Raw genomic sequence first — 26,391 nt, forward strand, 5'->3', positions numbered from 1 at the left:
TTTCTGCATGTAAACTTTAAATCAGATTGTCATATTTGGATTTTTCTTGGTTGGATTTGATTTTTCAAATTGTAATTTATTCTTTTGTTTTGTAGAAATGTGTCTGTCAAACCAGTTCAGCGACAAACAGGAGGTCGCTCGGTATATGGCCCCATACATAGACTCAGTGCTTTGCTGTGATTGGTGGTTGTCTGTGATTGCATCACACAGTAGAGCAGTTAGAATCTATCACCAACCTTGAACATGGACTTGGGACCCTGTTTTGAGGAAGCACAAGCGGCACAGCTTCATTAGACCACTTGGGGTCGCTGCTATAACGCAAACGTGTGTTTTGCATAATTGTCCTTGATGTTTATTTTCCTTTATCTCTCCTTCGTGGTACTTTAGACTCTGGAAAGTACTGTATATCCCAGCGTGGAAGTGCTTCCTGAACGTCCTTCTACTTTTTCACTGTTTCATTCGCAGTTAAAACAAAAAATAAATAAATAAAGAGACTGGCCTTCTGCCCTCTGGTGGTAATAAAGAGGTATTTCGCCCACTGCACTACAGTGCTTGCGGTGTACACAGGTGACAGGTGTGTTAAACAGACTAAGACACGTCACCCACTCACTGTGGTAGCAAACTTATGCTCAAATCTGTTATATACAACTCTATCTGTTAAGTTCATCTGTGACTGCATGAGTTAATTGTTTATATTTCCATTTATAAAGGGCCTTGTTGCGACAGAGCAGTGTGCGCACTCAGCTTTTGGCTCTCATGGATCACTTACACAATTCTCAGTGTTTGGAACTTATTGTTTAATATGAGCGATGGCAGATAAATGGTAGAGAATAAGGGAAACATTAAGAGGTCCACTTTAAGGTTCCAGTCAGATCAGACGAAAAACAGGTTGACGTTGAGGAAAACCTCTGGTCGGTGACTGACTGCACTTTCTTTGCTGTCTAAGATCAATTGCTCTTGGTTGCAGCAATCAAAAGGCCACCCAGAGGCTGAGCTTGCAGCACCCTCAACCTCAGGGCAACTAGTTTTCATTGTGAGGTGCACATGGTGGCAATAATTTTGGTTGCACTATGTGGTCTCAAACCACCGTTTGGCTTAGTGTGACTGTAGCCTGACGCACTTACCTGATCATCTATGCAAGAGGCCTCCATTGTCCTGCCTATAGTTAGAGATGTGAATAAAAACAGCCGGGGATAAAAACGGGAAACCCTGGGTGGGGGAACTCCAGGCCTCAAGGGCTGGTGTCCTGCAGGCTTTAGATGTAACCTTGATCCAACACAGCTGATTCAAATGGCTAAATTACCTCCTCAATATGTCTTGAAGTTCTCCAGAGGCCTGGTAATGAAATCATCATTTGTGTGTTGACCCAGGGTGATATCAGATGGCCTTCTCTGCCATTAGCCTATCATAAATAAACCCACAAAACATATCTGTAAATGTGCATGGGTGTTTCAGGTTTGAGGCCCTGTCCACACGCACACAAAACAACGTGGAGCTGTGAGGTATAATTTGTCTCCTATTTCATGACCCCACTTAAAATTAACAGCAGCCGATAACCACTGACCCCTCCACGCACCTCATCTAAACTGAAGTATTTCTCAAGAGGCTGATTACCATTTAAATGATGAATAACCTTGTAGTTGTAAGTCCACATAGGGGTTAATAACGCAGCTCCAATGTCAAATTGTTAATAAATCAAATAAACAAATAAAAATGAGACTAGTCTGGATTTTATTCATCCATTTTTAAAATCATTTCTCCAGTTTACGGCCATGAGGTGCTGTAATCGGTAGGCAACGGTCGCCAACCTGAGGAGAAGAAAGGAGAGCTGCGGTAGCTGTTTGTCTATTGCAGGTGTCAAGACGTCTTCACTTGCAATTCTGCGTTTGGCCAAAAGAGGTCACAATTGACCTGAATTGTTTTCTAACCTCAAACTCCATCAAACACACTTTTCACTGTAGATGCCTGTATAGTTTCATTTGATACATTATTCAATAAAGGTGTCACAGTATTGAAATAAAGTAAAGTAAACTCTCATTAAGGAGGAAATTACATTCATTCTTATATGTATTTATATATGTACTTCTCTGTATTCAGCCGGTGGTTTGCTTCGTCTGTAATGTTTCTAAGGTCTTCTGGGTCATGCATTAATATTTCAATATTTGCATTGGTCTACATAAACGTACCACAGGATTAGTGTCGTTCCTCTTCAGATAGAAAGCCACAGCTAAGTCGGAGACAGTGATCTGAGGAGGGGGAGGAGGGTGAGATGAGGCTGAGGGGAAAATAGACACCGGAGGGGTGGGGGTGGATTTACTGGGACTCAGACAGCAGACCGGCTGTCCCAAGCTGCGCTGATCCTTCACTCTCCGGCACCGAGCTGAAGTCCGCCTGCAGACACCTGCCTCTCCGAGAATAACACAGCGGCAGCAGGAGGAGGCTCAGGGAGCAGAACCAAAGCGAGGACCGCTCTGTGCCATCCACTCCGTCCTGCGGGAGGACAGGCTGCTGCGCTGCTTGGAGACCGCGGTTTGTTGTCGTTACCAGGAGAGAAAGCTGCTCCGCTTCTGATTAAGCCGGGCTGCCCTCACAGAGGAACCACTTGCATGGATGCACCATGGCCACGTTCGTCTGCAGGGTTCAGTTTTTAGATGATACCGATCCTTTCAACAGCACCAACTTTCCAGAGCCGACCAGACCCCCCCTGTACTCCTTCAGAGAGGATATCCCCCTCATCAACCAGCTCGCAGGAGTCCACCGGCTCCTCAAAGCTCCGCACAAGGTAGGATTAACAGGGTAGTAAACAAGTCATGCTGCACACAAAGCTAGGAGATGACTCTGGACTTAGAGACAACTAACAATGTCACTGAGGAGCTATTTATTTAGTTATTTATTTTAATGTTTTGACTCAAACACACTTATAGATGAACATGCGTACTCCATTCAGTTTACGCATGCTGGTTTTATGCTCAAGCCTCTTGTAAGTAAACTTCCAGAGCCACCATCCACCAGAGGCTATTTAAAGAACACATGGAAGCACAACTCGCTGGGTTTGAAATAAAGTGTTCGCCTTGAAGCGCGGAGCTTCCTGAAGAAGGGGACTTCACTTCACATTGATTAACAGGGGCGTTTCCGGAATTTTAAAAATTGGGGTGGCATAGGGTACCAAAAACAAGAGGAGGGGAAAACATTGTGTTTGATTACAAATGAATACAGTGGGGTTTTTTTAAAGGAGAAAATTTGGCACAATTTAGTTATTTGGAATCACAATTATGCTTAATAGTTAAATTACATCCAAAGTTAACTTATGCAGAATAGGCCTTTTCAGAATCATATATATCACATTATGACATCATAATGATTCACTGATTACATGTAAGTGTCTGTCCCATTATTTACTGATCAATAATATACTGCTGAGTAGATACAAGTACATTAAAACTGTCGTGGTCCTTTTTGTTTAGAAACTATCAGTTATTTTCGGTTATCTTTGAAAGTTTGTTTTCTGCATTATGTTTGTTTTTTAAATTTCTGGTCTTTGTTTCTTTCCCTCATTTCCATCATGTCTGCCCTCACCACCTGTGTCTCCCATCCCAGTCAACCTCTCTGGGCACATTTAGTCTTTACGCTTCTCTTTTTCCTGCGTATACTGAGCAGCACCTTTAGCTCATTTGCAATTTTCAGTGAATATGCTTTTTTAAGTTCTGTTTTTTCAGACTGCGGGCTCACTCGTGGTTCCTAGAAAATAAAAGTAGAATGGGAGGGAAGGCTCTCCCTCATTTCATTAGGCTTAAAACTTCCTTTTTGATAAAGCATATAGATAGGGCTGGATCAGATGACCCTGAATCCTCCCTTAGTTACGCTGCCATAGATATAAGCTGCTCGGAGCTTCCCATGATGCACTCTGTTTCTTAGTCACACCCCTTTTTTCATTCACTTTGTGTTTATACACAATTTGCATAAAATCATTAGTTGTTATCACTCTGACTCTCTTCCACAGCGTGTTTTGTCCTGTTTTCCTTCCATCACCTCCAACCGGTCACACCCCTCCCTGAGCCGGGCTCTGCCATTGGTTTCTTCCTGTTAAAAGGGAGTTTTTCCTTTCCACTGTTGCTCAAAGCCTTGCTAATAGGGGGTCATTTAATTGTCATGGTTTTCACTTTATCATTGTAGGGTCTTTACTTTACAACATCAAACACCTCAAGGCTGAATTGAAGTAGCTATACCTGCTTCTCACTGGTGGGGTCTTCAGTTTCAACTGCAAAACCTGAGAAAAAGTGTGTTTCAGCAAAGTACCTAAGTAAATTACATTCCATCACAGGTCCTATTATGGCATCCTGCCTCACACCAACTTCTCTAAATGCCCCTGATGACTCGTAAATGTGGGCACTCTGACACTAAAGTGCCACAGAGGAAGGCTTTGGATCTCCACCAGCTTGAGGAAATCTCTAAAATGGAACTTCTCTGCTGAGAAGTCTACGCACAAACGGACACCCCACCTCCCTGAAGTCCCAAATACACTGAATAAAGCTTCCCACTGTATTTTTTGCTCTCTGCTTTGCATGCGGCAGTGACAGGTGGCTGCACAGAGGCATTAGTTCAGCCAGATTTATCCCGAGGTGCCTCATTCACCTACATGCGATGGGACACGGTGGGTGTGACGGAGAAGAAGAGATACCATTTTCAGTCAATTTCAGTGTTTAAGCAACCCCCCCACCAAAAAAAGAAGGAAAAAGCAACGCATTCCTTACAGACAAGGTTGACTCAGACACACAAACACACCCACAGAGGCTGCACAAGTGCAGCAGATGTGACCTTGTTTTTTATGATTTATGTGGCTGCTACACAGTTAAAGCTGAAAGTGTAGATTAAACAGAGTTGAAAACAAAAAAACAAAAACTGGCACAGTCTGGAAAAAATGGGGAGTTTTAACTGCTGGCACACAGACCTGAGAGCAAAGCAGCAGAAGCGGTTTTCCGAACCAGACGATCTTTAGCTGCCCCCATCTTTAAAAACCGCGAAACAAATGAAAAATGGCCCACGGCACAGCAAAGCTTATGATTACAACCTATAGTCGGACAGATGGCACAGCCTGCATTTGTGTTTGCAATTTCGCTCGCATCACCAGGAAGGCTGTGCGCAATGGCAAATGGATATTGCACTTAGATTATAGGGATGAATTTGAGTGGTTGCAAATTTGCCCGTCAGACCGTCCAGATCTAAAACTTGGTGCTTATAATGCTCGAGTGTTATTATATAATTGGAAAATGTCAAAAGCGCTCAGTTGTTTCTGACAGTTCTCTTTGCTTTCTCAGTTAGTCTTTGTTTAAACAGCCTTTCCCTGATTTTTGTTTTAACCTCCTGTGCTCTCCTCTAAGGGGAAGAAAAAAAAGCCTGCTGTGTTATTATGCTGTGATGATGGTAGAGCTCTGTGCACGGCTGGCTGGGCTGCATGTAAAGTATAGGTCACTTGTCCCAGAATTCCTGCGGCCGGGGCCTGGATCCCTGCGACACTTTGTTCTCCTCACTTTGGGTGCCGCGGTTTTCCTGACCTCTTCCTCCATCTCTTCCTCCACCTCTATGGCCGTGCAGCAGTTCGTACTCTCAAACACACAAACACAGACACACAAGGTTAGAACCTCTTGCCAAAGCTAAATTAGTGTATTGCTGGTTTGGTGTGCACGGGGATGTGTCACTTTGTCCCAGCTGCTAAACAGAAGTTTGGATTCTGGCAGCAGAGATCATCACTGACCTCTTCCTGCTTTAAAGGAAGTCAACTTAAAGTGGATGATAAAGGCAGTCTAAAGGCTAGATTGTAGACATTCCCAACTTAATTTAGGCAATGAGACAAAAAAAATTATAAAAATAATATATCAGATATTCAGGTCGCTATCAGTCGACCAGCTACAGCTTCTGCCACAAACAAGCTCAGACTTCACAGCTCGACTTTTATTCCACTACCAAAAGGTTCCCAGTAAAGCAGCATTGGAGGTTTAATGGCCGACGCTGAACACGCCCTCCCCCTCGCTCTTCAAAGAGCCTCTGAGGCTTTGATTTTGATGCAAGAAAAAAGTTTTTTTTAAAGAAAGTTGTCTTGTAAGTTATGTAAGAGTGTTGTTAAATGCGATCACCACCACCAGACCCGGTGTTGTTTTAACATGGAAGTAATTACACCTCCTCCCCCCCACTCCCTCTACTCTCCCCTATTTTCTCCTGCTTTGCTCTTGAGGGAGAATTTGATTAAAACGAGCGCGAAGTATATACAAGCCAATAAGTGTTGCTCTAGCAAGTCCCCAGAGACTTGACTTGTGAAGAGCCTGCGGTTCCTCTTTGGAGCCACCGCTGCTCTCGGCCTCATGCAGCGTGATGTGTTGTGTTATTACTACGTGTTTTAGAAAAAAGAGACATCATTTGGACGACCAAGCTTACTCCTCGCTGCTGAAGCAGTGTTAGTGTGCTTGTGTGGAGGTAAAGGAGGGCAGCGTGGGTCAGACAGCGTGCCTGGGATGTTGCTGAAAAGAAAATAAATGCTGATAATGGCAGCAGATTAGACACAAGAAATGTTTTGTTGTTTTGTTTTAGTCCCTCCATGAAAAACCAGGCCACTGGGACAAAGGGTGATTAACCCCACCCTCACCTGCCCACTGTCTCCACCCCCTCTCTTTCGGTTTGAGATTTACCAAATCTCACGTGCATGAAAAGTGTGAAGGACAGTAGCATCGCGCTTGACTTTAACAGCTGGGGAAACTATTTATGGAGCGCAGAGATTACCTTTAAAGTGTTTGCATTTCCTTTTCAGCTGGTTAACATTTTGAGCCACGGTGGCAGCCTCACAGGTTTTGAGGGATCACAGTGTGGTCTGGTGTGTTTGCTTCAAAGACAATGTATCCCTGTGAGGTTTCTGATCCCCTGACTTTTTCCACTGTGAGGACGACATCTGTGCTTTTCAGTGAAATGTCTTAACAGCCTCAGGATGGATGGAAATAACATAGGGCATGCAAACATGACACCCATTTTTGGATGATATTCTGATTTTTCACCATCTTTCCTGTGCAATATTGCAAATGTTGGTATCGATCCAAAACCAAGTGAATAAATAAATACCAACATTGATACTTTAAACCTATACAGGGAGTATATTTAGGGGAGCACAATAAATCACTGATTTTTTACTGTTCATAATAATTATTCAATCGAAAAAAAACATACCTTTCAGCTAGTTATGTGTTTTTTGATTTTTTTCATACCTGGAATCTAAATGTACCTGTCTAAAAGTTTATTTATATTTTTTTTCATTTCCAAAAAAATTACCTTTACATTTTTTTAACACAGTTCAGTGGGCTAGAATAGAAGGATAGAAGCAAAGTATCGACCCAATACCAACACCAGCGTTGGTATTAAACATTTCCACACAGTGGTTAAACTCTGTCAAAGTAATGCATTGTTTGCTAAGTAGCACGTTACCATGCCAACCTATTGTTAGCATGGTGCCTGTGCTAGAGTTAACTTTTTTTTAAACTTTGAAGAAACAGTATGTGCTTCTGTCATGGACAGTATAAAACAGGGACATAGCCACCATGATATCAGTCCCTGGTTTTGGATTTTGTTAGCATTAGCACTGTTTTCCACCACCGGATGAAAGGGTGGATGAGAGGGTAGAGTGGGCAAACTGTTTCTTTGTACATCGCACAACAAGCCTTAATATAAGTTACGTATTCTGTTTGAAAATCCTCCAAGAGGGACCAACAGCCTGCACGCAGTGAAGAACTCCAACCCAGTGCCTTGGAGTGCTGGATGAGGCCAGGCAGGCTCTGGCACACTTGTCAATCAATGTGGCCACGCCCCTAACTCAAATATCCAGATAGATGAGAAAAAAAACCCCAAAAAATGCAGAATTGTCATGAAGGGGGAAACTATCCGTAGAATACTATTATAAATATTTTATCACATGAGTGTACTTGCTTTGGGAGGCAGCCTTGAATGGCCATTAGAGGAACTGCAGCATTTGGCACTTCCACACTGATGTCATCCTTCAGCCTTAGAAGGTTTGACACAGATGATTCATTGTGTCCTTATCAACTGTCATGTTTCTGGGATTACCTAAATAATGCTAACCTGCTGCTTCTTAGGTTCCCCTTTCCAATACTTCAGCTCAGGCAGTGCTGCCTGCCCCCATAGACACACCCACTCTTGAGCTCCAGTGTTCATGCTGCCTCAGAGGAGAGTAAATATAGCAAGGTTATATTTATGCTGTGAGTCCATGCGACAGTCCGTCTCTCTGTTTAGGATTGAAAGGGAGGAATGGACAGAAAGCAGCAGCAGGTCTTGTGATCGGTGGTCAGAAATTGTCGTCACACAGCCTGAATGGATTGTCCGGGTGGGTGGGTGTGGATTTGGCAGCACACCAGAGGCCAATCTAAGTTAAACCCACTGATGCCACCGAGCTGCTACATACCAATGCGCGACTCTGATCTCATTCACTTATTCGTACTTCAGCAGCTTCAGGAAGCAGTTGCAAAAACAGAGCCGATTGTTGCGAGCTAATGACGTAAGTTGCTTTTTAAGAGTTGTCTCTGGGACGGATGCTCCCACCTGCTATCGACCCGTGACCGTACTCATAAACATTGGTGCCAGTGGCGGGTTGATATATTACTGTGCACCTGGTCGCAAACTCAGCTGGGTTTCTTCTTACACAGCACAGGGGGTCAGTTCTGACAAAGGCCCCTCTGCAGTGTTACCTTAGATCATGCAAATGCATGAAGGCGAGGTGGATGAGAAGTGAAAAAACTCAGAAAGTCATCAATCGCCAGCGCGAAAACTTGGACATGTGCAAGGCTGTGCTCGCTCAACGAACATATAGAGCCGAGCTGAGAGTTATATTTTTCACAGCTAGTATTTAATGCAATAAAATGTGCCGTTCCGTCGCTGTGTTCCACTCTGGTTTTGGTTTCATGTTCTGCGGCCTTTATTACGAGTTAACTCCCTTAACAGCTTTTTAATGCAGAAAGCAGAGGCACCCTGCAAATGCTTCTCACCCCTTCACAGACCACTGTGTGCACTTGTGTTCAAACCCCTGCCCCATAAACTGGCTTTATTTTACAGGCTCAAAGTGTTGTTCTTTCTTGTTTTATTTTTTTAAAGGGGGTGTGAATCATGGATATACATAGTAAAGGGACGCTAGACAAAGGAAGCCCAATGGGTCATCCCTGTGTGCAGAGTGACACGTTTGTTGTATTTCCTTTATTACTTTAACTTTGTATATTTTGTTTCTGCCATCCCGTAGCTTGATGACTGTGCACTTCAGCTGTCCCACAATGGAACCTATCTGGATCTGGAGTCCTCGCTGGCTGAGCAAAGGGACGAGCTGGAGGGCTTTCAGCAGGACGACACAGGGTGAGAGTGACTCATGTACCCTTTATACCAAACAGTCTCTCTCTCTTCACCACTCGAAAATATCTAAAGCAGCGAGACCCCCGCGCCCTCTCCCCCCTCATACACGTACACATATTTTCTGAGTTTCTTCATTCTTATAAAATGGGGAGAATCACAAGCTGTTGGATATGGATTTCTTGGAAGCGCAAGTTCATGGAAAGTATGAAGCACTCTGGAAAGCAGGACACGTGTGCCCTCCCTTCCACAGCAACAGCTATTCTCCCATTGTATGATTAATATTCTCGTCTTCTTTGTGACAGTATTTCACAGTTTACAGCTTGAATGTAGAGACGACGGTGTGATGACTTTGTAAAAGGGCTTTGAAACCTCTATCAAACCTCCTGGCTGTATTGACATCTCAGTAAATCAGGATTAGGATTACACCCAGAAAATTGAATATTTAATATGTTAATCACCTTAGATTATGTGCTTTGGCTATTGTTCAAAACTCATAAACTCGTATGTGGCTCATTAGTGTTGACAAGCATATGATTTCCATTATAGTGAATGTTACTTCAGTCCCTGGTGAACCTGATTTTCTTTTTATTCCTTAAACTGTGTTAGCGTGTCACTTAGGCTACAGCAACCCTACCCTGGATCTGTTGTAAATCCCATAACATGTAATTTTCCTGGCACTCTAGCATCTCTCCGCCTATTCCTCTGAATGGTATTGTTTTAGGTCATGTAAGTGTGCTAATTTTTATATTGCAAATGGAAACAGTTTTCTTCTCTGATAGGTGGCCAGTGTCTGCAATTAAAAACTGTGAGAAAACCTCAGGGCCTGAGGCTAGCATATTAGCACCAGCAACTAAGGTTCAACGTCGGATACATTTGTATAGGATTCAAGTTACAACCAAAACCTGAATTTGAGTCCAACATTATTATGCAATCCTGTCTTTGTGGCTTCCAGCTACACACGCTGTTCAACTTCTCATTAATCAGCCCATTTAGACAAGTAGAGATGGTCAACGTGACCTGCTGAAATGAAAACTGAGCTTTAGAATGGGGATGAAGAAGATTTAAGTGACTTTGAGTAGAACGGCCAAACTGCTTTGAGTTGATATGAAGGCAAAAGTAACTCAAAAAAACGTAAACGGTGACTATATTTTGTTAATATCAATTAATAGAGCTAGTTAAATTGGAAAATCCTGAAATTAGGTAATAGAACAAATTAAAGTTAGGAATGCTGTCAATGCTATACCATTATTGTAGCATGATTACTCCAGGTTCGCTGGCTCACTGGTAACCGTTGGGGGCTTTCAAGTGTCTGTTGTGGTCAGATTTCCCTACTCTCTCACTAACAGAAGTGATTATGTGGGAGTTATTACGTCAATCTGTTGCCAGATAAGCTCTAAATTGGTTTAAGAAAGGGCTAGCAAAGAAAACAAAGTATTTCAAGAACTGATACGTTTGTCCTAGCTCTTCCTCCTGGTTATTTTGTTAGGACAAAGTCATTTGTGGCACCCAAGAAGGTGCAGAACCAGACCAAACAGGACCACCACGAATAAATTTCCCGTTATGCCAGAGTTGGGGATTGATCAGGACACTTTAGCACACAGGATATGTGGTCAAAAGCTCCCCAGACCACCTCGGGAAGTGGTTTGAACAATTGCAATGTGTCTTGGTGGTCTCGTCTTTATACTTGCCTTTAGCGCTGTTCATTTGTGATCTGATTGCCCAAGACTCATCTAAAAAAACGAGTATAAACAGTTGCTTAGCTGATCAGTCCTTGTAACTTGTAACACAAACGGGCAAACATTGGCTCAAAGCCGTTTATACACAAAGAGCTCTGACCGCCACACGGAGAAGGCAGCTGTTAAGCAGCAGCACATGTGTGTGACAATGTACGTTTGTGTAGGTATGTCAGTCTGTTTAGGACTGGGGGCGGCTGCCTGATAAGTGATGGCAGACCCCAGAGCCTTGTTAGTCTCTGTGTTTATTATAAGTGGTTGTTTCCATGTGCATATCTATCTATTTGTTTTCAAATGTGTGTATCTTTCTTGTGCGCTCGGTAAGCCATATGACAGATGACAGATAGGCGAAGAAAGGCTCGTTTGTGTTGAGGAACTGGTTGGATTGGACAGTTCTGTCAGTCATTCTATCAAACTGTGGCTTTAACCGAGGTCATAATGAGCTGACAGTAAGAAATGAATCATGCGTTTTTGGTTTGGGTTTGACCTCGTCTTGGCAAAATGTCACAAAGGGTGAGGATGAATTCTTTCTAAATTCATTCTGCACAATGAAAGCTGTCTATATAGTGTTATAAAAGACTAAATTAATCCCAACCAATGTCAGAACGTACCTTTAACATGTGCTTTAATAGGCTCGGTGATGCGTTAACGTATTTTTCTGTCATACTAAGTATATACTGTTACATTGCTGAATGAGTTTCAAATAATGAGGTCAGTACATGCAAATGATATCTGTGAGCAAAAAGGTCAATCTTCAGACAGCTGTATGATGTCAATGAGGGTTGATACCCCTAATATGGTCATCTTAGGCAAGAAGCCCTGCCCACTTCTTGTTCAAACCTTCTGTTTGTGAGGGGCAGCCAATCAGAATAAACTTGGCTAAGTTGCATTTGATCCGACGTTGAACATTACTTGCATTAAGGCCCAGCATGGGATAAAAAAGTGCAATTATGAATCACAGAAAACTCCTGCAGTAGAATTCAAGAGCTGTAAGCATAATGATAACACAATGGTTCCCTTTAACAGCATCTGGGAAATAAAAACTTTAAGCAGTGGATATCAGGATTGACTAGATGGATCCATTTAAAATAGTTATCAGCCACAACCTCTATAATCCCACAATAACAGTTTTAATTTATAAATAACCATAAAGTCTGCTGGTCACACACATACAATATCTTTTATAGAATAATGAGAAAAGGGTTTTTTTCCCTGTAGTTTTTACTAAATAACTGATCCAGAAAACGGAAACTTCTCTATCACTAAAAATATCTGCAGGTTTCTAAAGAGCACATTGGTGTTAGCTGAATTTATGCTTCCACACATCAAACACAGTGTTGTGATTGCAGCTATGGCAGGACAGTGCTCTCCACAGCTTACAGTAAACAAAGCCCTCGGGTGACAATAATTGCTCTGCTTCCACTGGAAGTCACTGTAGATGGCTGTAGCTTGTGATGCAAAGGAATCTCCCTTTGAACCCTTTACGCCTGACTTCAACATATCATACTTATGTCAATCACAGGCATCCACTGTGTATAAAAGAAGGATGTACAGTTAGGCCCATAACTTTTGCTTCTGTTCTAACTGTAGCTTCCATGAGTCTGAAAAGGCAATATAGAAGTGCCTTAAATCTACATTCTTCTAACATCCAACAGGGGGCGAGTTCCCTGGTTGCAAAGATAGGCGGTATAAAAAGTGGACATGGTATAAAGCTAACTAGGTATAAAATTAAGGACCGATTGTTTATGAAGCATTAGTTTCTCTTTGGTGATTTGGTCTTTGTTTGGTAAAATCTAGTTATAAAAGTGTTGCCAGTTAGATTTTTCAATGTAAAAAGGGTGGATGTAATAAGCTAAAGCTACAGGCTACACCTTTTCAGTCAATATTTTGCAGTCACTCCATTTCTTTCAACTCCATGATGATTTTTTATTGCCACATTTTTTCCCCAGAAGACCATTAATGACCCAAAAAAGGAGCCTCATTTATTCTGGACTATCTCAATGCCCCAATGAAACTGGAAGTCCAGAAAGTGGAAGCTTCTGACAGAGAACCTCTGGAAACTGCCTTCACCATCTCGACCGTCTTGTTTATGGCAACTTGATGTTAAAGCTCAATCAACAAAATTAATGATGGGAATACTTTAGAGTGGGCCTACTTTGTGACTGACAAGTCAGTATATAGTTAAACTGTGTGCCCACACCACTATGTGTTTCATGCTAGCCTAACTTTCCTCCCACAGTTCAGTTGCTTTGACTGCCATTCTTACACAACAGACTACCAGAAAAGAAAGAAAAATGAATTTGTGTTTGTTCGCATCTCAAAGATTGTGTTAACATTTTTGCTCTATTTCCTAGCAAATCTGATAACATTGTAATAGAAGGATTAGAGGCCAGGTGCTCTCTTGTTTGACTGTTTTTTCCTAAGAGCATGTTATGCATAATTCCAGCGGTAAATGCTATCAGAGTCATGCTTTCCCTGCGTGGGCTGGATGGTATCAGTTTGTTAGTGATTGAAGTCGCTGATTAGTTCCTAGCGATTAGGACGTAAGGGTATAACAGATAGCGTAACATAATATTGTACTTTATCTTGACATTTGTGTGCCTTCCCACTGAAAATAGGGTTTCCATGAGTGTTTGCTCATGGGAACGATGCCACGCGGAGGTGCGCACTTGTGAAAATGCCTGTTATGTCTGCTGCCGTTCTGCTGTCTGAAAAGAATCAGATGTGTATCAATATGGGGGTATAAATGTAATGCACGCCCACGTTTGTGTGCATCAGTCTCATCATGTCAGCTGTTTTTGGCTATGATAGAAGAGACAAAACTTAGACAATTTAGTTTTGACTCAAATTTAATTCTCTTTTTTCCTCCCTCCAATGTCTCTCAGGTCCAGAGGGAAGAAGCACAGCGTTATTTTACGGACCCAGCTGACAGTCCGCGTCCACGCCTGCATTGGTGAGTACTGTGCCACATGTTTGTAACACATTTCTCCCTGGAAACACACATGCACATGCCGTCAGATGCACCAGCGAGCCTAAGAGCACATTGTAACCCCCCTTTAAATGGCCGTCCCAGGGTTTTCCAAGTGGTACACTTCAAACCCGAAACCGCCCACTTGGAAGCTGGATTGACTGGTGTGTGTGAAACTTCTCTAAATTTAACGTGGCAATTTCATGTTTTTGCCACATCTTTTGACACACTGAGAAAAAAACCATTGCCGTGTGTGAGCCTTTTTGCAGAGAAGCTTCTGGTTTCTGGTGAAGCCGTCACAGTGTGATGCTCCTGACTCATCTTTGCTATACGGGGAGAAAAACAACAGGGAGAGAGGTGTGACTTTCACTTTATGTGAGAGGGTGGAAAAAAGATAACAGCAGTAAAGTTCAAGTATTTAGTGATAAGTCTGAAGAGAAAGTTCTAATATTAATAATAATGGATTGGATTGATATAGCGCTTTTCAAGGCACCCAAAGCGCTTTACAATTCCACTATTCATTTACTCTCGCATTCACACACTGGTGGAGGCAGCTACAGTTGTAGCCACAGCCGTTTATGAGATTAAACGCAAAGGAGGGGCATGAGAGGAGAGTAAGCACAGGGACAACTCTGTGGCAGAGGCAGCTAAGATGAGCCTACAAACCTGGATCTTCTGTGTTGCTGACAAGGACCGTGCACATAATTTATGTTAGATCTTGAGAGCTAACTTGTTTAATGCTACCAGGTCATTATTTGAATCTCTTGAGAACTATTGAATGGATTTCAGCTTAATTTTTTATGAACATGAATTCTGCTGACGATCACTTGTGATTAGGGTCTCAAACAGAAGAAAACAGCTTTTTTGACAGTGTTAAATTTCTGCTTAGTCATCCATCTGTAGACATTGATAGATCTGGGTGTAGCTACACACCTGCTAACTGAGGTATTGTGGAGTTACACCTAACAGGCTGTTTCTGGCCTATTTTTCAGTTTTCCTGCTCATCAGATCAACACTTCTTGAGTTCAGGCTTTTAAACAATCACCTTATAAATGTTACAAATCTTGGTACTGTAGCTCAAGTACCAAACAACTCACGGACCGGTACCCGCCTGTGGCCCGGGGGTTGAGGACCGCTGTTATAAGAAACTTATAAGGCAGCAAGAGAGTATAGAGATGAATAATGTGCAATTTCCTAGTCAGTAGTTTGTACCCTATCAGTGTCTTTTCTGTCCACAGCAGTGGAGAACTCTTGGGATTGTGTTTTTTCCTTTCACTTGGCTGAGGCACTGCACTGAAACACTTTAGCGCTGTGGTTACGTTTTGTTAGGGAAAACCCTCCTTTAAAATTATCCCACTCTATCATGCTTTCTCTCCCCGGGGTGTGTCCTTCTTCACCCATTTCCTCCATGACTTTTTCCTACTTGGTCAACACTCTTCATGCCAGTGATAGCAGAGCTAATTCTGGATCCTAGAATCAAGACCGGCCGAGATGTTAATGAGGTGAAAGGTCAGTCTAAGCAGTGCTTAGGAAGGGTACAAAAAATATAGTTCTTGTATATATGGGGCATTTTTTTTGCTGTCTTAAAAATAGTTTAAAAAAAGTATTCTGAAATGGACCTGTTAGAGATTTGGCTGCATTTGATCACCTTTTATAGTGATTAGATTGTAATTAGATGAAGTTTTCTTTTTGCAAACGGCAGTTTTCATCCTCCCACTTTCCCTTAAACCACTTCCTTTCAGTAGATTATGATGGATGTATAGTTGCTGTCCTCTAAAGAAAATTTTAGGCTCGAGGGCTGTTGGAAACAGACGGGCTCATTCTGAAAGGGATGAGGACTGACCCGGATCTGCAGCCATCTGCTGCAAACATATAAACTGCTGTTTGCTTACAGATGTAAAACTGCTACAGTGTTTTTCTTCATCCTCTGATGGGCCTGAGTGAATGCACTGAGGATTGATGTAAGCTAAATCTTTCTCTCACACCCATGACCATGTAATACACACACCCACACATCCAGCCGTTATGAGGGATCTTCCCATGGTTTGGAGAAAAAACAGCGCCGGGCTATATTTATTTGTCCCTTTACGCATAAAATGAAAAACAGCTTCTTATTAGAAAAAGTTGCATCGCCATCATCAACGCAGAGACATTTTCTTTTGAAGGGCATCGCTTATTTTTATCCAGTGCCAACGTGCGATGATAGAGTTTGTTTACTATGCTGACCGCAATCCAGATTTCAGTTAGCACGGCACAGATGCAGGGCAACGACTAAATCTGCACGGGACTTGATATTTGGAAGTGGCAGTGTGTAATTCTGCCGCATTAAACAAACATACAAGCAGATAGCTTAAGCGTGTCACAGCAGTCTATTCACTTTAAAGATCTGCTGTCCACCCCCCATCACTCAGTGTCGCTTCAGCTGTCCACTCATCCACCCGTTTAACGTTCTCTAATCTTTCTAGGCCTTAACCTTCAAATCCTCCGAGTGGTGGACAGCAAACTGTCCGCTAAATGAAAAATCACGTTGCATTCAAGGATGCACATTAATGAAATGTTTGTGACTGAAAAGCTGTGCGTTTATTATGATTAAAATGCATGAAATGCTCCATTTCTTACAGATTTTCCTAATCTTACTGGTCTCGTGACCTTCTAGGTTCAATTAGCAAAGATCTAAACATCATTGTATTGAGGCTAAATGTTGGATACATCTCCTTCAGTCATCCAGTGATCTTCTTTCAAGATTGCAGGGATTAGAAAAGTTTGAATGACTAAGAGAAACGCAGCATTCTTGGGCATTTCTTGGCTTTTCTGCAGATAGATTGAATTACATGCAGGCGTTCCGGTTGGGATTAAAGCAGCTCTACGGTGGGAGTTTGTGTGAGTCAGAGTGTGATTATGTTTGTGAGTTAATGAATTTTTCCCTGGTACATGAACAGAAACACACACTGACATGGTCAGCAAGGCCATGACTTTGACTGCTGGTGAAGGCACTCTGTCTGCGCTCGAGAGGCCCTTGTGGCATTTTAATGATCCAGGTCTTCTGAACGTCTCCAGCCTGAACCCCGCTGGGAAATCAGGCTGTTTTGTTCATTTTTTATGCATTGTGGGTGTCCTCACTGTCCTCAGCTTCAGGTTAAGAAGTTGTGGCCCGAACCTCATTATTTATACTTTCAACTGCTGCACTGTCTCTTTCAGTTGTTCTTTTAACTTTTAATATCTGCTTGTGCAGACTTCCACCTACACTCACATCCCTTCTATCGGTCCATCACGCGGCCTGCCCAGAACCCTTTGTTTAAGGGTTAATTTTAGCTGCCTCTGTCACAGTCGAAGAGTTGTTGTGGATCGTGGCTGATGAGTACAGAGCGGCGGTTCTGGGGTGGGGGTGAAGTTGAGGTGTTATCTTTAGAAAGTGTTGACAGCACAGAAACACGTGAGGGAGGCAGCACAGTGGAGCCTCTTTGCACTAAATGTGAGAGTTAAAGGAAGCAAAGGGGTTGATTGATGGAGATCAGGGAGAACTGGGGGTATTAAAAGTTTAGAGGTAGGAAGGGAAAGGATGATGTGAAGTTTACCTCTTGTTGTACTTCTGATGGATTTTTCTGACTGCAGGAATTTTACATATGGACTAAAGCCAGTCAATCTGTAAATCCACTCTTTGTAAAAAATCGTACCAGGCTGCAAACCTGTTTATTTCTCCTGTTAAAGTTGGAAATTTTAATATTAGAATTATTGGTGATTGACTCGCTTTTTGAACTAGCCCCTAGTGGCAATTCAAGGAACTGCAGTTTTTGGCGGTTTCCCGTTTCCCGTGCAGAAACATAGACAGTAAGATGGACGTAGTTGCTGTCATGTAACTCATCAGTTTCTAGGGATGACTGTTTTCACCGTGGTCATCTTGATGTTTTTAAACCAGATGTTACTAATAAAGGATGGATATGATTGTGAAATCAATATTCCGAGTGGCTAAGAACTGGTCAGTCACAAACCAGTGAGCATACCGTAGATAATACTCCTTTCAGACGCTTAGAATGATCAAAATTCACAATATGGATTTAATGTTGTTCTCTGAATAACATGAATCAAGCGATGAGTCCATGAAGCCATCAGGAAAGTGTCCACTAAGTGCAGACTCAAGGCAGTTTTGCATTGGTGGCTTCACCAAACCTGGAAGCTACTAGAGGCGGGAATCACCCCACGATACGATATTATCACAATACTTGTACAATACAGTATACTTCAGTTTTTAACATTTTGTGCTATGCTAAGTATTGCAAATAACATATATTGCATTTTGTCGTCTTTCTTTCACTATGTTCTCAAACTCTGATTTATCCAGTAAGATAACATTCTCGCACCTTAGTTTTGTTTTTTGGGGTTTTTTTTGCTGAATGAGATGGTCAAACCTGCCAACACTGTCACTGAACTCCTGCCATAAGACAGTCTACTATTAAATACACTCACAATGCAATCGGCTTGCAGCCAGTTGAGTCGAGTTCCCTCATGTTGTGCTCATTGACAAAGAGTAATCAAGACCGATGGCAACATGTTGCCGATCTGTCTAATTTAAAAATTAGCAATTATTTGCAGACTTTTCTGATCATCTCTCTGAGAGTGATTGCAGTCAGTCCAAGTCAGACTGCAACTGTTTGCAGAAAGGTTGCCTCCTTTTAGATGCCCTGTGTAATCGCCTTACAGTCAAAAGTGATTGTGCATGTGCAATAATAAGCTAAGTGCGACGTTGGTTTTTCAGCTGAGCTGATTTAATGTAAGTTTGCTCGGCTAATGTTATCTTAGGATGTTGGTGCAGAAGATTAGCCATTTTGTAGTATTCCCAGAATATATTTGCAGCTGATCAAACACACAAACCCACACATGTGCAATGAGACTAAGTGCAATTGTCTTTTTCTGACAAAGTTGTATTTTTACTCAGTCGTATATAGCATTTGAATTCTATTTTATCCTATTGTATATATTATTGTATTGTATATAGTATTTTATTTTATTCTATTCTGTACAGTTGTGTACAGTATCTTATTCTTATTCTATTCCAGTGTTCTCTAATTTTTGCTATATAGCTTTGCACTGTCCACTTTCTGCTGTAACAAAACAAATTTCCCACGTGTGGGACTAATAAAGGTTATCTTATCTTATTTGATGTATTTAATTTTTTAAAAAAATGGATGTTTAGTGCCCCAGTATCGATACAATATTGCCAAGAAAAATATTACAATACTATCCTTTATCGATGCCCCACCTCTGAAAGCTACATCCTTCTTTTTACGCTGTCTATGAGCAGAACCTTCCAACTCCCAGGGCTCTGGACCTGAGCTTGAGGAAGTAAATGGTTTTAGATTCCCAAAGCTTTTGTTTCCCATGCGGCCTCATTTCCCAGCCTCTCCTCAAGTCAAAGGATATGCAGTAATTCAAGTGATCAAAAACAGCGAGGGTATGTTCTCTGACAGGTAAAGCTCCCTGTAATGAGTGGTACAGCAGGTGAAACAAAAGAGTCGGAGTGCAGAACAAAAGGCCTTGCATGTGTTTTGGACCCTTTTCAATCCCTTAGCACTGAGCTCTGGAATTTAGCCCTTTAAAAAAATTGGCTTGGATTTCTGCGCGCCAATTATCTGTCTCTAATCACCCCCCATCGTATTGTCAAGAAGAGGTGGAGGCCAGAGGTTAGGGTGGAGGGAAGTTTAACTCGCTTTGATTTTCGCGGGTTCTACTGTTACATAACAAACTAGCAACTCGTTGAAAACTTGAAGATTGTGTCTGTATCTGTCTTATCTTCGGCTCACTGCAGGATTCACACATCAGAATCTTCATTTCAGTTTCAGTTTTATAATTTGATCCTGCCTTTACTGAATAAAACAGGGCCCTATTCAAAAAACAACAAGAAAAAAACAAACAAACGAGGGTTTACTACAGATATTTTAAGGATTTCATGGCATCAGTGAGAGTTAGAGAAATTACAATCTTTTTAAGCTTGCCAACAGGGTGGTCTTGAGTGATAAATGAGTAGTCGCTACTTAGGCTAGATTTCCTGACAGGACCTCTGTTCACTCTGGCTATAAGATGCTATATAAAAAGAAATGACTACAGCTGGTTCTGACAACGATTTACTTCATTGGTGTCCCCCTGCTGTGGGAGATAAGGCCGGGTAATGGCATGGTGTGGCATGGAGATAATGCTTGCTAATGGGTAAGCTGGGAGGGGGTATTGCTGCAGGACATCTGTGACTGAGCAGTCAAGTTGTTGGCATGGTGCCCTCTAATAACTGTGCTACCCTACTTTTTAATCCACCGTCCATTTGTCCCCTGTTGATGTTTCCCACCATATCTTGAATTATATTATTCAAAAAGACTCAGCTGCAGTTGTTTAACCTCAACATTTCTTACTTTTCCTGGGTTGCATTGTTTTTCCTCTGAATCTATATTTACTCAGCTCAGCTCCATATAATCTTCATGCTTCATTGTTCTGATAGACACCTGTGGCTTTGGCTCAAGAAGTTGTGCACTATCCTCCTGCTAACTTCTGAGTCAACAAAGATATTTCGCTATGCTTATGAACTGTGTGCAAAGGGTTAGACAAGTTTAGTCCTGCCGCTCAGTCTGCTTCATCTATGCACAACCAGAGCACCTTCTGTGAAAATGTTTGTTTATGTGTCCATTTTTTTTTCTGCACCACCACCACCTAAAATCAGCACTTCTGCATTCCAAATACAGAACACTGTGCTCTTATTTTAATGTGTGTTTCACAGAGAGAAGGAAGGAATGAAATTTAAAAAAAATCAAAAAAATAAAATCACTCAAATAGTTTCCCCTCTACCCTCACCAGCAGCTGAGACCCTGAGGAGAGCCCACATGAGTCATGCTTTAGTTACTGCTGTTAGAGATGGAGAGATGTGCAGATGAGGCATTAGCGATGGAGGTGTAGTGGTGAAAAACTTTCCAGCAGTGGCTGCTGTAGAAAAGCCACCAGCATTTATCTTTTCTGTAGTCGTTCTCTTCTCCTGCTGCACTAATGCTGTTTGACTTTATTTACACTTCAGTAGTAGATTATGTTGCATCTATTGCTAAAATTGGAACCTCTGGAAAAAGCACATGTGCAGGCAATGAAGGAGAATCCAGTTTGAAGGGATTAAATGTTTATAGTTGCATTGGCGCCAGATTTTCCAGCTTGCGGTGCACTTATGGAAATGTTCAAATTGATGATAATGAAAAAGAGCTTGCTAGCTAGCCTTTTAGAGAGAGGGAAGGTGCGAGTTTAATGACAAAGAGATTCGCATTTATGATTTTTGGTGGTTAATGTTGGTTTCTGGAAAGAATTGCAAGGCTTTATCTTGTCGATGTTTCCAACTTGTGGCTTAGGCAACCCTAAAGCAACCCTTTGGCAACTACTGTACAGGTCACTTGGGGAAACTGCGCATTTGCCAACCAGTTGGTAAGTGGTTAGGGACAAGTGGTTGAGGACGGGTCTCCAGTCCAGTCTCACTGGCAACTACAGGCCTACAGGGAAAATGTACATTCCCCAAACAGCTGGCGAATGATTACTGAAGGTTGCTGGCTGTAAAATGTATTGCTAAAGCCTAGTCCCAGTCATGCATGCCAAGAGAGCGGTCAGTGACCTCCTGACAACCACAGGTTGCTAGGGAAAAATGTGTGTTCTCTCACTGGTTGGTGGGTTGTTGCAGGAGGGTGCTGGCAGTCGCTGGGTGAAACCGAATCTGAAGAGCTGCAATAGCAGGTCGCTGCTCTGCAACAGCACTGTTTTTATGACTGCTCGGACCAGGTGACAGCCATCAACCTCCAGTCCGCCAACTAGTCAGGGAATTACTAATTTCCCTAGCAACCAGAGGTTGCCAGAAGGGTTAACAATAGGTCTCTTGGCCTGTTTGACAACAGCTACAGTGTATTGTTGTCTCTTTATTAGAATACAGCTGTGTCTCATGTGGTAGAGCACGCTGTCTACCAGTCAGGTCAGTCTAAAGGTTTATCCTCTAATTCGTGTGTCGAAGTGCCCTTGGGCAATATCACATCCATCATAAACGCGCTGTATCTGTTTGTGTGTGTTTTGGGTGAACATGACTTGCAATAGAAAGCGCTGTTGGTGCTCAACTGAACAGAAATGGGCCATATTAGTACCAGACCATTTACAGTTTATAATTTAACATTTGGATGCAGTTTCATTTGACCTCACTGTTAAGTTTGAACTTACATCAGAGTATATTTTCATTTTTAAAGTGCGTTTCCCTCACAGTAAGGTCTTAAATGTATTTTGCAGAGGCAATGAAAAGTCCTTAAACTCTTAGGTTTTACTTGCTTATTCCTTCTCTCTAGCTTTAAGCCATCCGCTGAACATACAGGGAAGCTAGGTATTCATAGCTTTTATGGTTTTTCTGTGTAATCTGGTCTTGCTTTCCAGCTGTGTGTCTCCTTATTGATCCGCTGATGTGGTGTGGTGTGTGTTATAACGCTGTGTTTTCTGTGGATGTGGCAGGGTTTTCCCTACGCTCCAGTCATGCTGACAAACATTAGAAGGCCAACTGTTGCGCTGTGGCACAACATACTGCTTTTTGGGGTTAGCTCTCCAAAACCTCTGTGGGCTTAATGGAAGAAAGTAAGAAATATATATTGACATAGAGTATGTGTGTGTGGCTGTACGCTCTTGTGAGTGTTATGTCTGGGCTTGTTCGTATATGCACCCAAGTGTGCCGGCAAAAAGCTCTGGCTGGTCTGTTTTAATCATTTTGAAGGTATTACATAATGCAATAAAACATTACAATTACCCCGAGCTAAACATCCAGAATCAGGAGAATCTGCGGGCTTGGGATCTTATCCAGCCGTAGGGTTTCAGAGATGATGGGTTTAGGGGATGTGTGGAAAGAGACGGGGCGAGGGATGATTTCCAGGGAAATGGTAAAGCACTTAGGGAAAGAAACACAAGGGAAAAACAAAGCAAGGAGGAAATGCACCTGCCAGACAGAGCTGAAGCAGCGAGCCAGGATCTCTGAACGTCACAGCTCAACGGTTTGCTGACTTACAGGTGAAGAAGAGTAAAGCCAATATGGCACTGTTTTCTAGATTTAGTATATATTGTGGCTTTCTTGTTCAATAATGTGAACCTGCGTTGGAGTTAACAAAGACTGAGAATTTCTGGCTGCTGTGCAACTTTTTTATGTTTTAAAACTTTATAATTGCCAATGACAATTTCTAAGTGTCTAAGATTAAGTAAAATCCAAATTCCCCTGCCTTTGCAAGCAACAACCCTGATCAGTGGTTGCAAATAGGTGCTATAGTGATTGCTTTGATTGATAGCAGGTTCCCGCAAGCTAAGCTTAGCCAGTTAGCTGCTACCTTGGGTATTAAGCAATTTATTTATTTTAGCAGATGACCTAAGGTTAGCTAACATTAGCTAGAAGAATGACAGCTGAAAAAGTCCTTTGACCATTGTTGGTGAAAATAGCCAACATCAGCAGGTCACCTGATTCATGGAGGTTTCAGCGCACTCACTTCTGAGTATTAGCTAGCACTAGCTGCCTGTTAACATTTATGAACTACAATATTATGTACCAAATACTGTATTGTGTAGAGAAGCTCAGCTATTCACGCAAACTTAGTTACTAGTTAGTAACTAGTTAGTAAGTAACTAACCATATTGAGGTTATCTGTTGGTTATACTGGGCTTCTTTAATAGAGTGACTGGATTTGGCTGGACTGCTTCTAATATGATTTGAGTTCATGTTAGTTACTTCTATAAAGCCAACACAGAGAAATTCTGTAACACTGCTTCAGGTACACAAACTCTTTCCTTCTCAGAATTACACACAGGCACACACCATTAGCAGCCACTAGTACTCATACAGTGGGTCATGAGAACAAGAGGGGAAATAGTTTCAGGAAGATGTGATTGTGCTTATACACCACATTGGCATCTCTATTAGGGACACACAAAGGGAAACACAATATGCACATACACATAAGGGAGGCGTAATAACAAGCAATAGCGTGATGAGTCAGAGCAAGATTTCAACCAGCTAATCCACTCAGCGAGCAGGACGCTTCCTCCAATATCCTCTCTGTTTACTCATCCTCACTGCTGTTAGACTTTTGCTGGATTCACCCTCTGTGTTTAACGTGCTCACACTCTCTGCATCTGTTTTCCCTTTTCCTTTGATGTCTGCTGTCCATGCTCTTTTTGTCTATTGTCTATATATATATATATATATATATATATATATATATATATATATATATATATATACACACGTCTGTTTCCAAGAACATTTGTTGAGAAGTAATTTTTCAAAGCCAGCAAAAGAGTTTTGCAGCCATTTGAACCTCCTTTAAAGAATCATGTGTTGGCTTTTTTGGAACAGTGTCACTTGGCACTATATGACCATCAGCACTCACTGTGAACTAACAACAAAACTGAATACGCAGCTCTGCAAAACCTAGTTTCTTTGCTCTTTGCCTTAATTATGACACGCATTGTCACTGCACATGCCCAGTGAATCCAGTCACTTGCAGCGATGTCGTCATGGAGCGTGAGAATGCGTAAGTCACAATGACAAAGGGTGGGGGAAGTGCAAGGGAAAACACTGGGCACTTGTTTCACGTGTGCACATTTGCATGTGGGCCCGGACACCAGAGTATTTCCCACAACCAGCTGTTGTGTCTGACTGCACACCAGAGAAAAAGACATATTACACTTCATATGAAAGCATTATTACAGACCAACTCATCAGCAGTTAAACAGCAATGCTTTGTAAAAGAAAAAATGTAAAGAAGTTGATGAAACCGGATTGTTTGGTGTAGCAGAAGTGTATTTATGAAAAATATGTGGTTAATTAGGAGAAAACATCACACTTACAAAGCACTATGACAAGGATGCTCACAAACTGTATATTAAAGATGGGCCTAGCTTATGAACCAGTGTGGAAGACCCTTAAACCTGTTTTTTTTCTGTTACGGTCAGAAATCAGCAAAATCTTATTGGAAAATTAGCCCACGTATGACTTTATCAGCTCCTTCGCTATTTCTAGACCTCGCTGGATACAATGTAACATTCATTTTGTAAATTATTGTCCCATTAGAGACAAAAAGGATAATCAGACAGGGTAATGCACCCCTTATTTGTCTCATCCAGTTTCAAAACATTACAATAAATTGCTCAGCTCAAGGTTTCAGGGCTTCACTCACCAACAAACATCACTGTGACTGCATCCATCTTTTATATACAGTCTGTTAGCTACTGCTCTGGTAACACAGGGCGCCTGTAGGAGACGCTGGCTATATTTCTGTTTGTGTTGTGAGGGACTATTTATGTGTGAGTGTTTGGACTAATTCAGAGGTGCCAGGGGCATGTGAAGGGCACAGGGCACAGTGTGGTCTTGCAGTGCAGTGTGTGGGGACTGAATGCCTTTGTGAGCATGCATATTTTTAGTTGTTCGAATGTGTTTATGTGGTCATGAGTTCCTTCACTGAAGACATCTGCTTTTGAGCTTCTTTCACAGCTGATAGCCTTCATCACGGTTCAAGGTTGTAGTATGTAGCTCTTTTACGGCACAGATATTTAAGCACGTCGTTTACTACAAAGTTCTGTGTTTGCTGTTGTATGATCACGAATGGTTTCTCTGGGGACGAATTTATGGGAATTGTATTAAACTGCACATGCTGTTTATATGTGTTTTCCTTTCATTCCCTCTCAAACACAAACCCATAGCCAGGGCCTATGAGTTCTCTATCTGTTCCATCAGCAGCCTCCAGTGCTTGTACTGCAGGCCAAGACCAACAGACAAAAAATAGACAGTCGCAAAATAACCGAGTTGTCCTCAGCAGTCTGACCTTTTCTGTCTGCCAACTTTTCCTTTTCACTTCACTTGACATGTGACTGAAAGCACGCATTATTGTCCAAACATGAGGTTACAGCAGATGGAGTATTTAATCTTTTATGCCACTCTGCAGATGCATACATTCACGTAAATGGTGAGAAATGTGCGGTAAACAAAAGCAGGGTTACAGTTATGTAATTGCTAATCTTTCACTGGCTTTTACCTTAGATTGAGAGTTCAGTTACCTGAAATATCAATAACTGAATTAAATGAATTAAACAAATCTTCAATTTGTGTATAAACTTTTTTATTGTTATTATTATTATTGTTATTCTGGACTTCAGCTCAGCATTCAATCATATCATCCCGGAGATCCTGGTCCAGAAACTGTCTCACCTGGGACTCTCCACCCCATCTGCCTCTGGATCAAGGACTTCCTGACAAATAGACCACAGTCTGTCAGACTC

The 26,391-nt window shown here is 41.9% G+C and overlaps 1 protein-coding gene across 6 annotated transcripts in view; it reads left to right on the forward strand.

The window, feature by feature from the left end:
* Positions 1-2,206: 2,206 nt before the first annotated feature.
* Positions 2,207-26,391, forward strand: part of fhod3a (formin homology 2 domain containing 3a) — a 69,910-nt gene continuing 45,725 nt past the window's right edge. For 2 of the 6 annotated variants that reach the window (XM_082521742.1, XM_082521743.1), the window contains exons 1-3: positions 2,209-2,782; positions 9,284-9,393; positions 14,009-14,076. In XM_082521742.1, coding sequence (XP_082377868.1) covers positions 2,618-2,782; positions 9,284-9,393; positions 14,009-14,076 — 343 coding nt within the window. In that variant the 5' untranslated portion in view covers positions 2,209-2,617. Of the gene's footprint in view, positions 2,783-9,283; positions 9,394-14,008; positions 14,077-26,391 lie in introns of all 6 variants that reach the window. The other 4 variants (XM_082521741.1, XM_082521740.1, XM_082521744.1 and 1 more) reach the window with 4 other exon arrangements.

The sequence above is a fragment of the Aulonocara stuartgranti genome (assembly GCF_965226115.1).
Source record: "Aulonocara stuartgranti genome assembly, chromosome: 22".
Lineage (NCBI taxonomy): Eukaryota > Metazoa > Chordata > Actinopteri > Cichliformes > Cichlidae > Aulonocara > Aulonocara stuartgranti.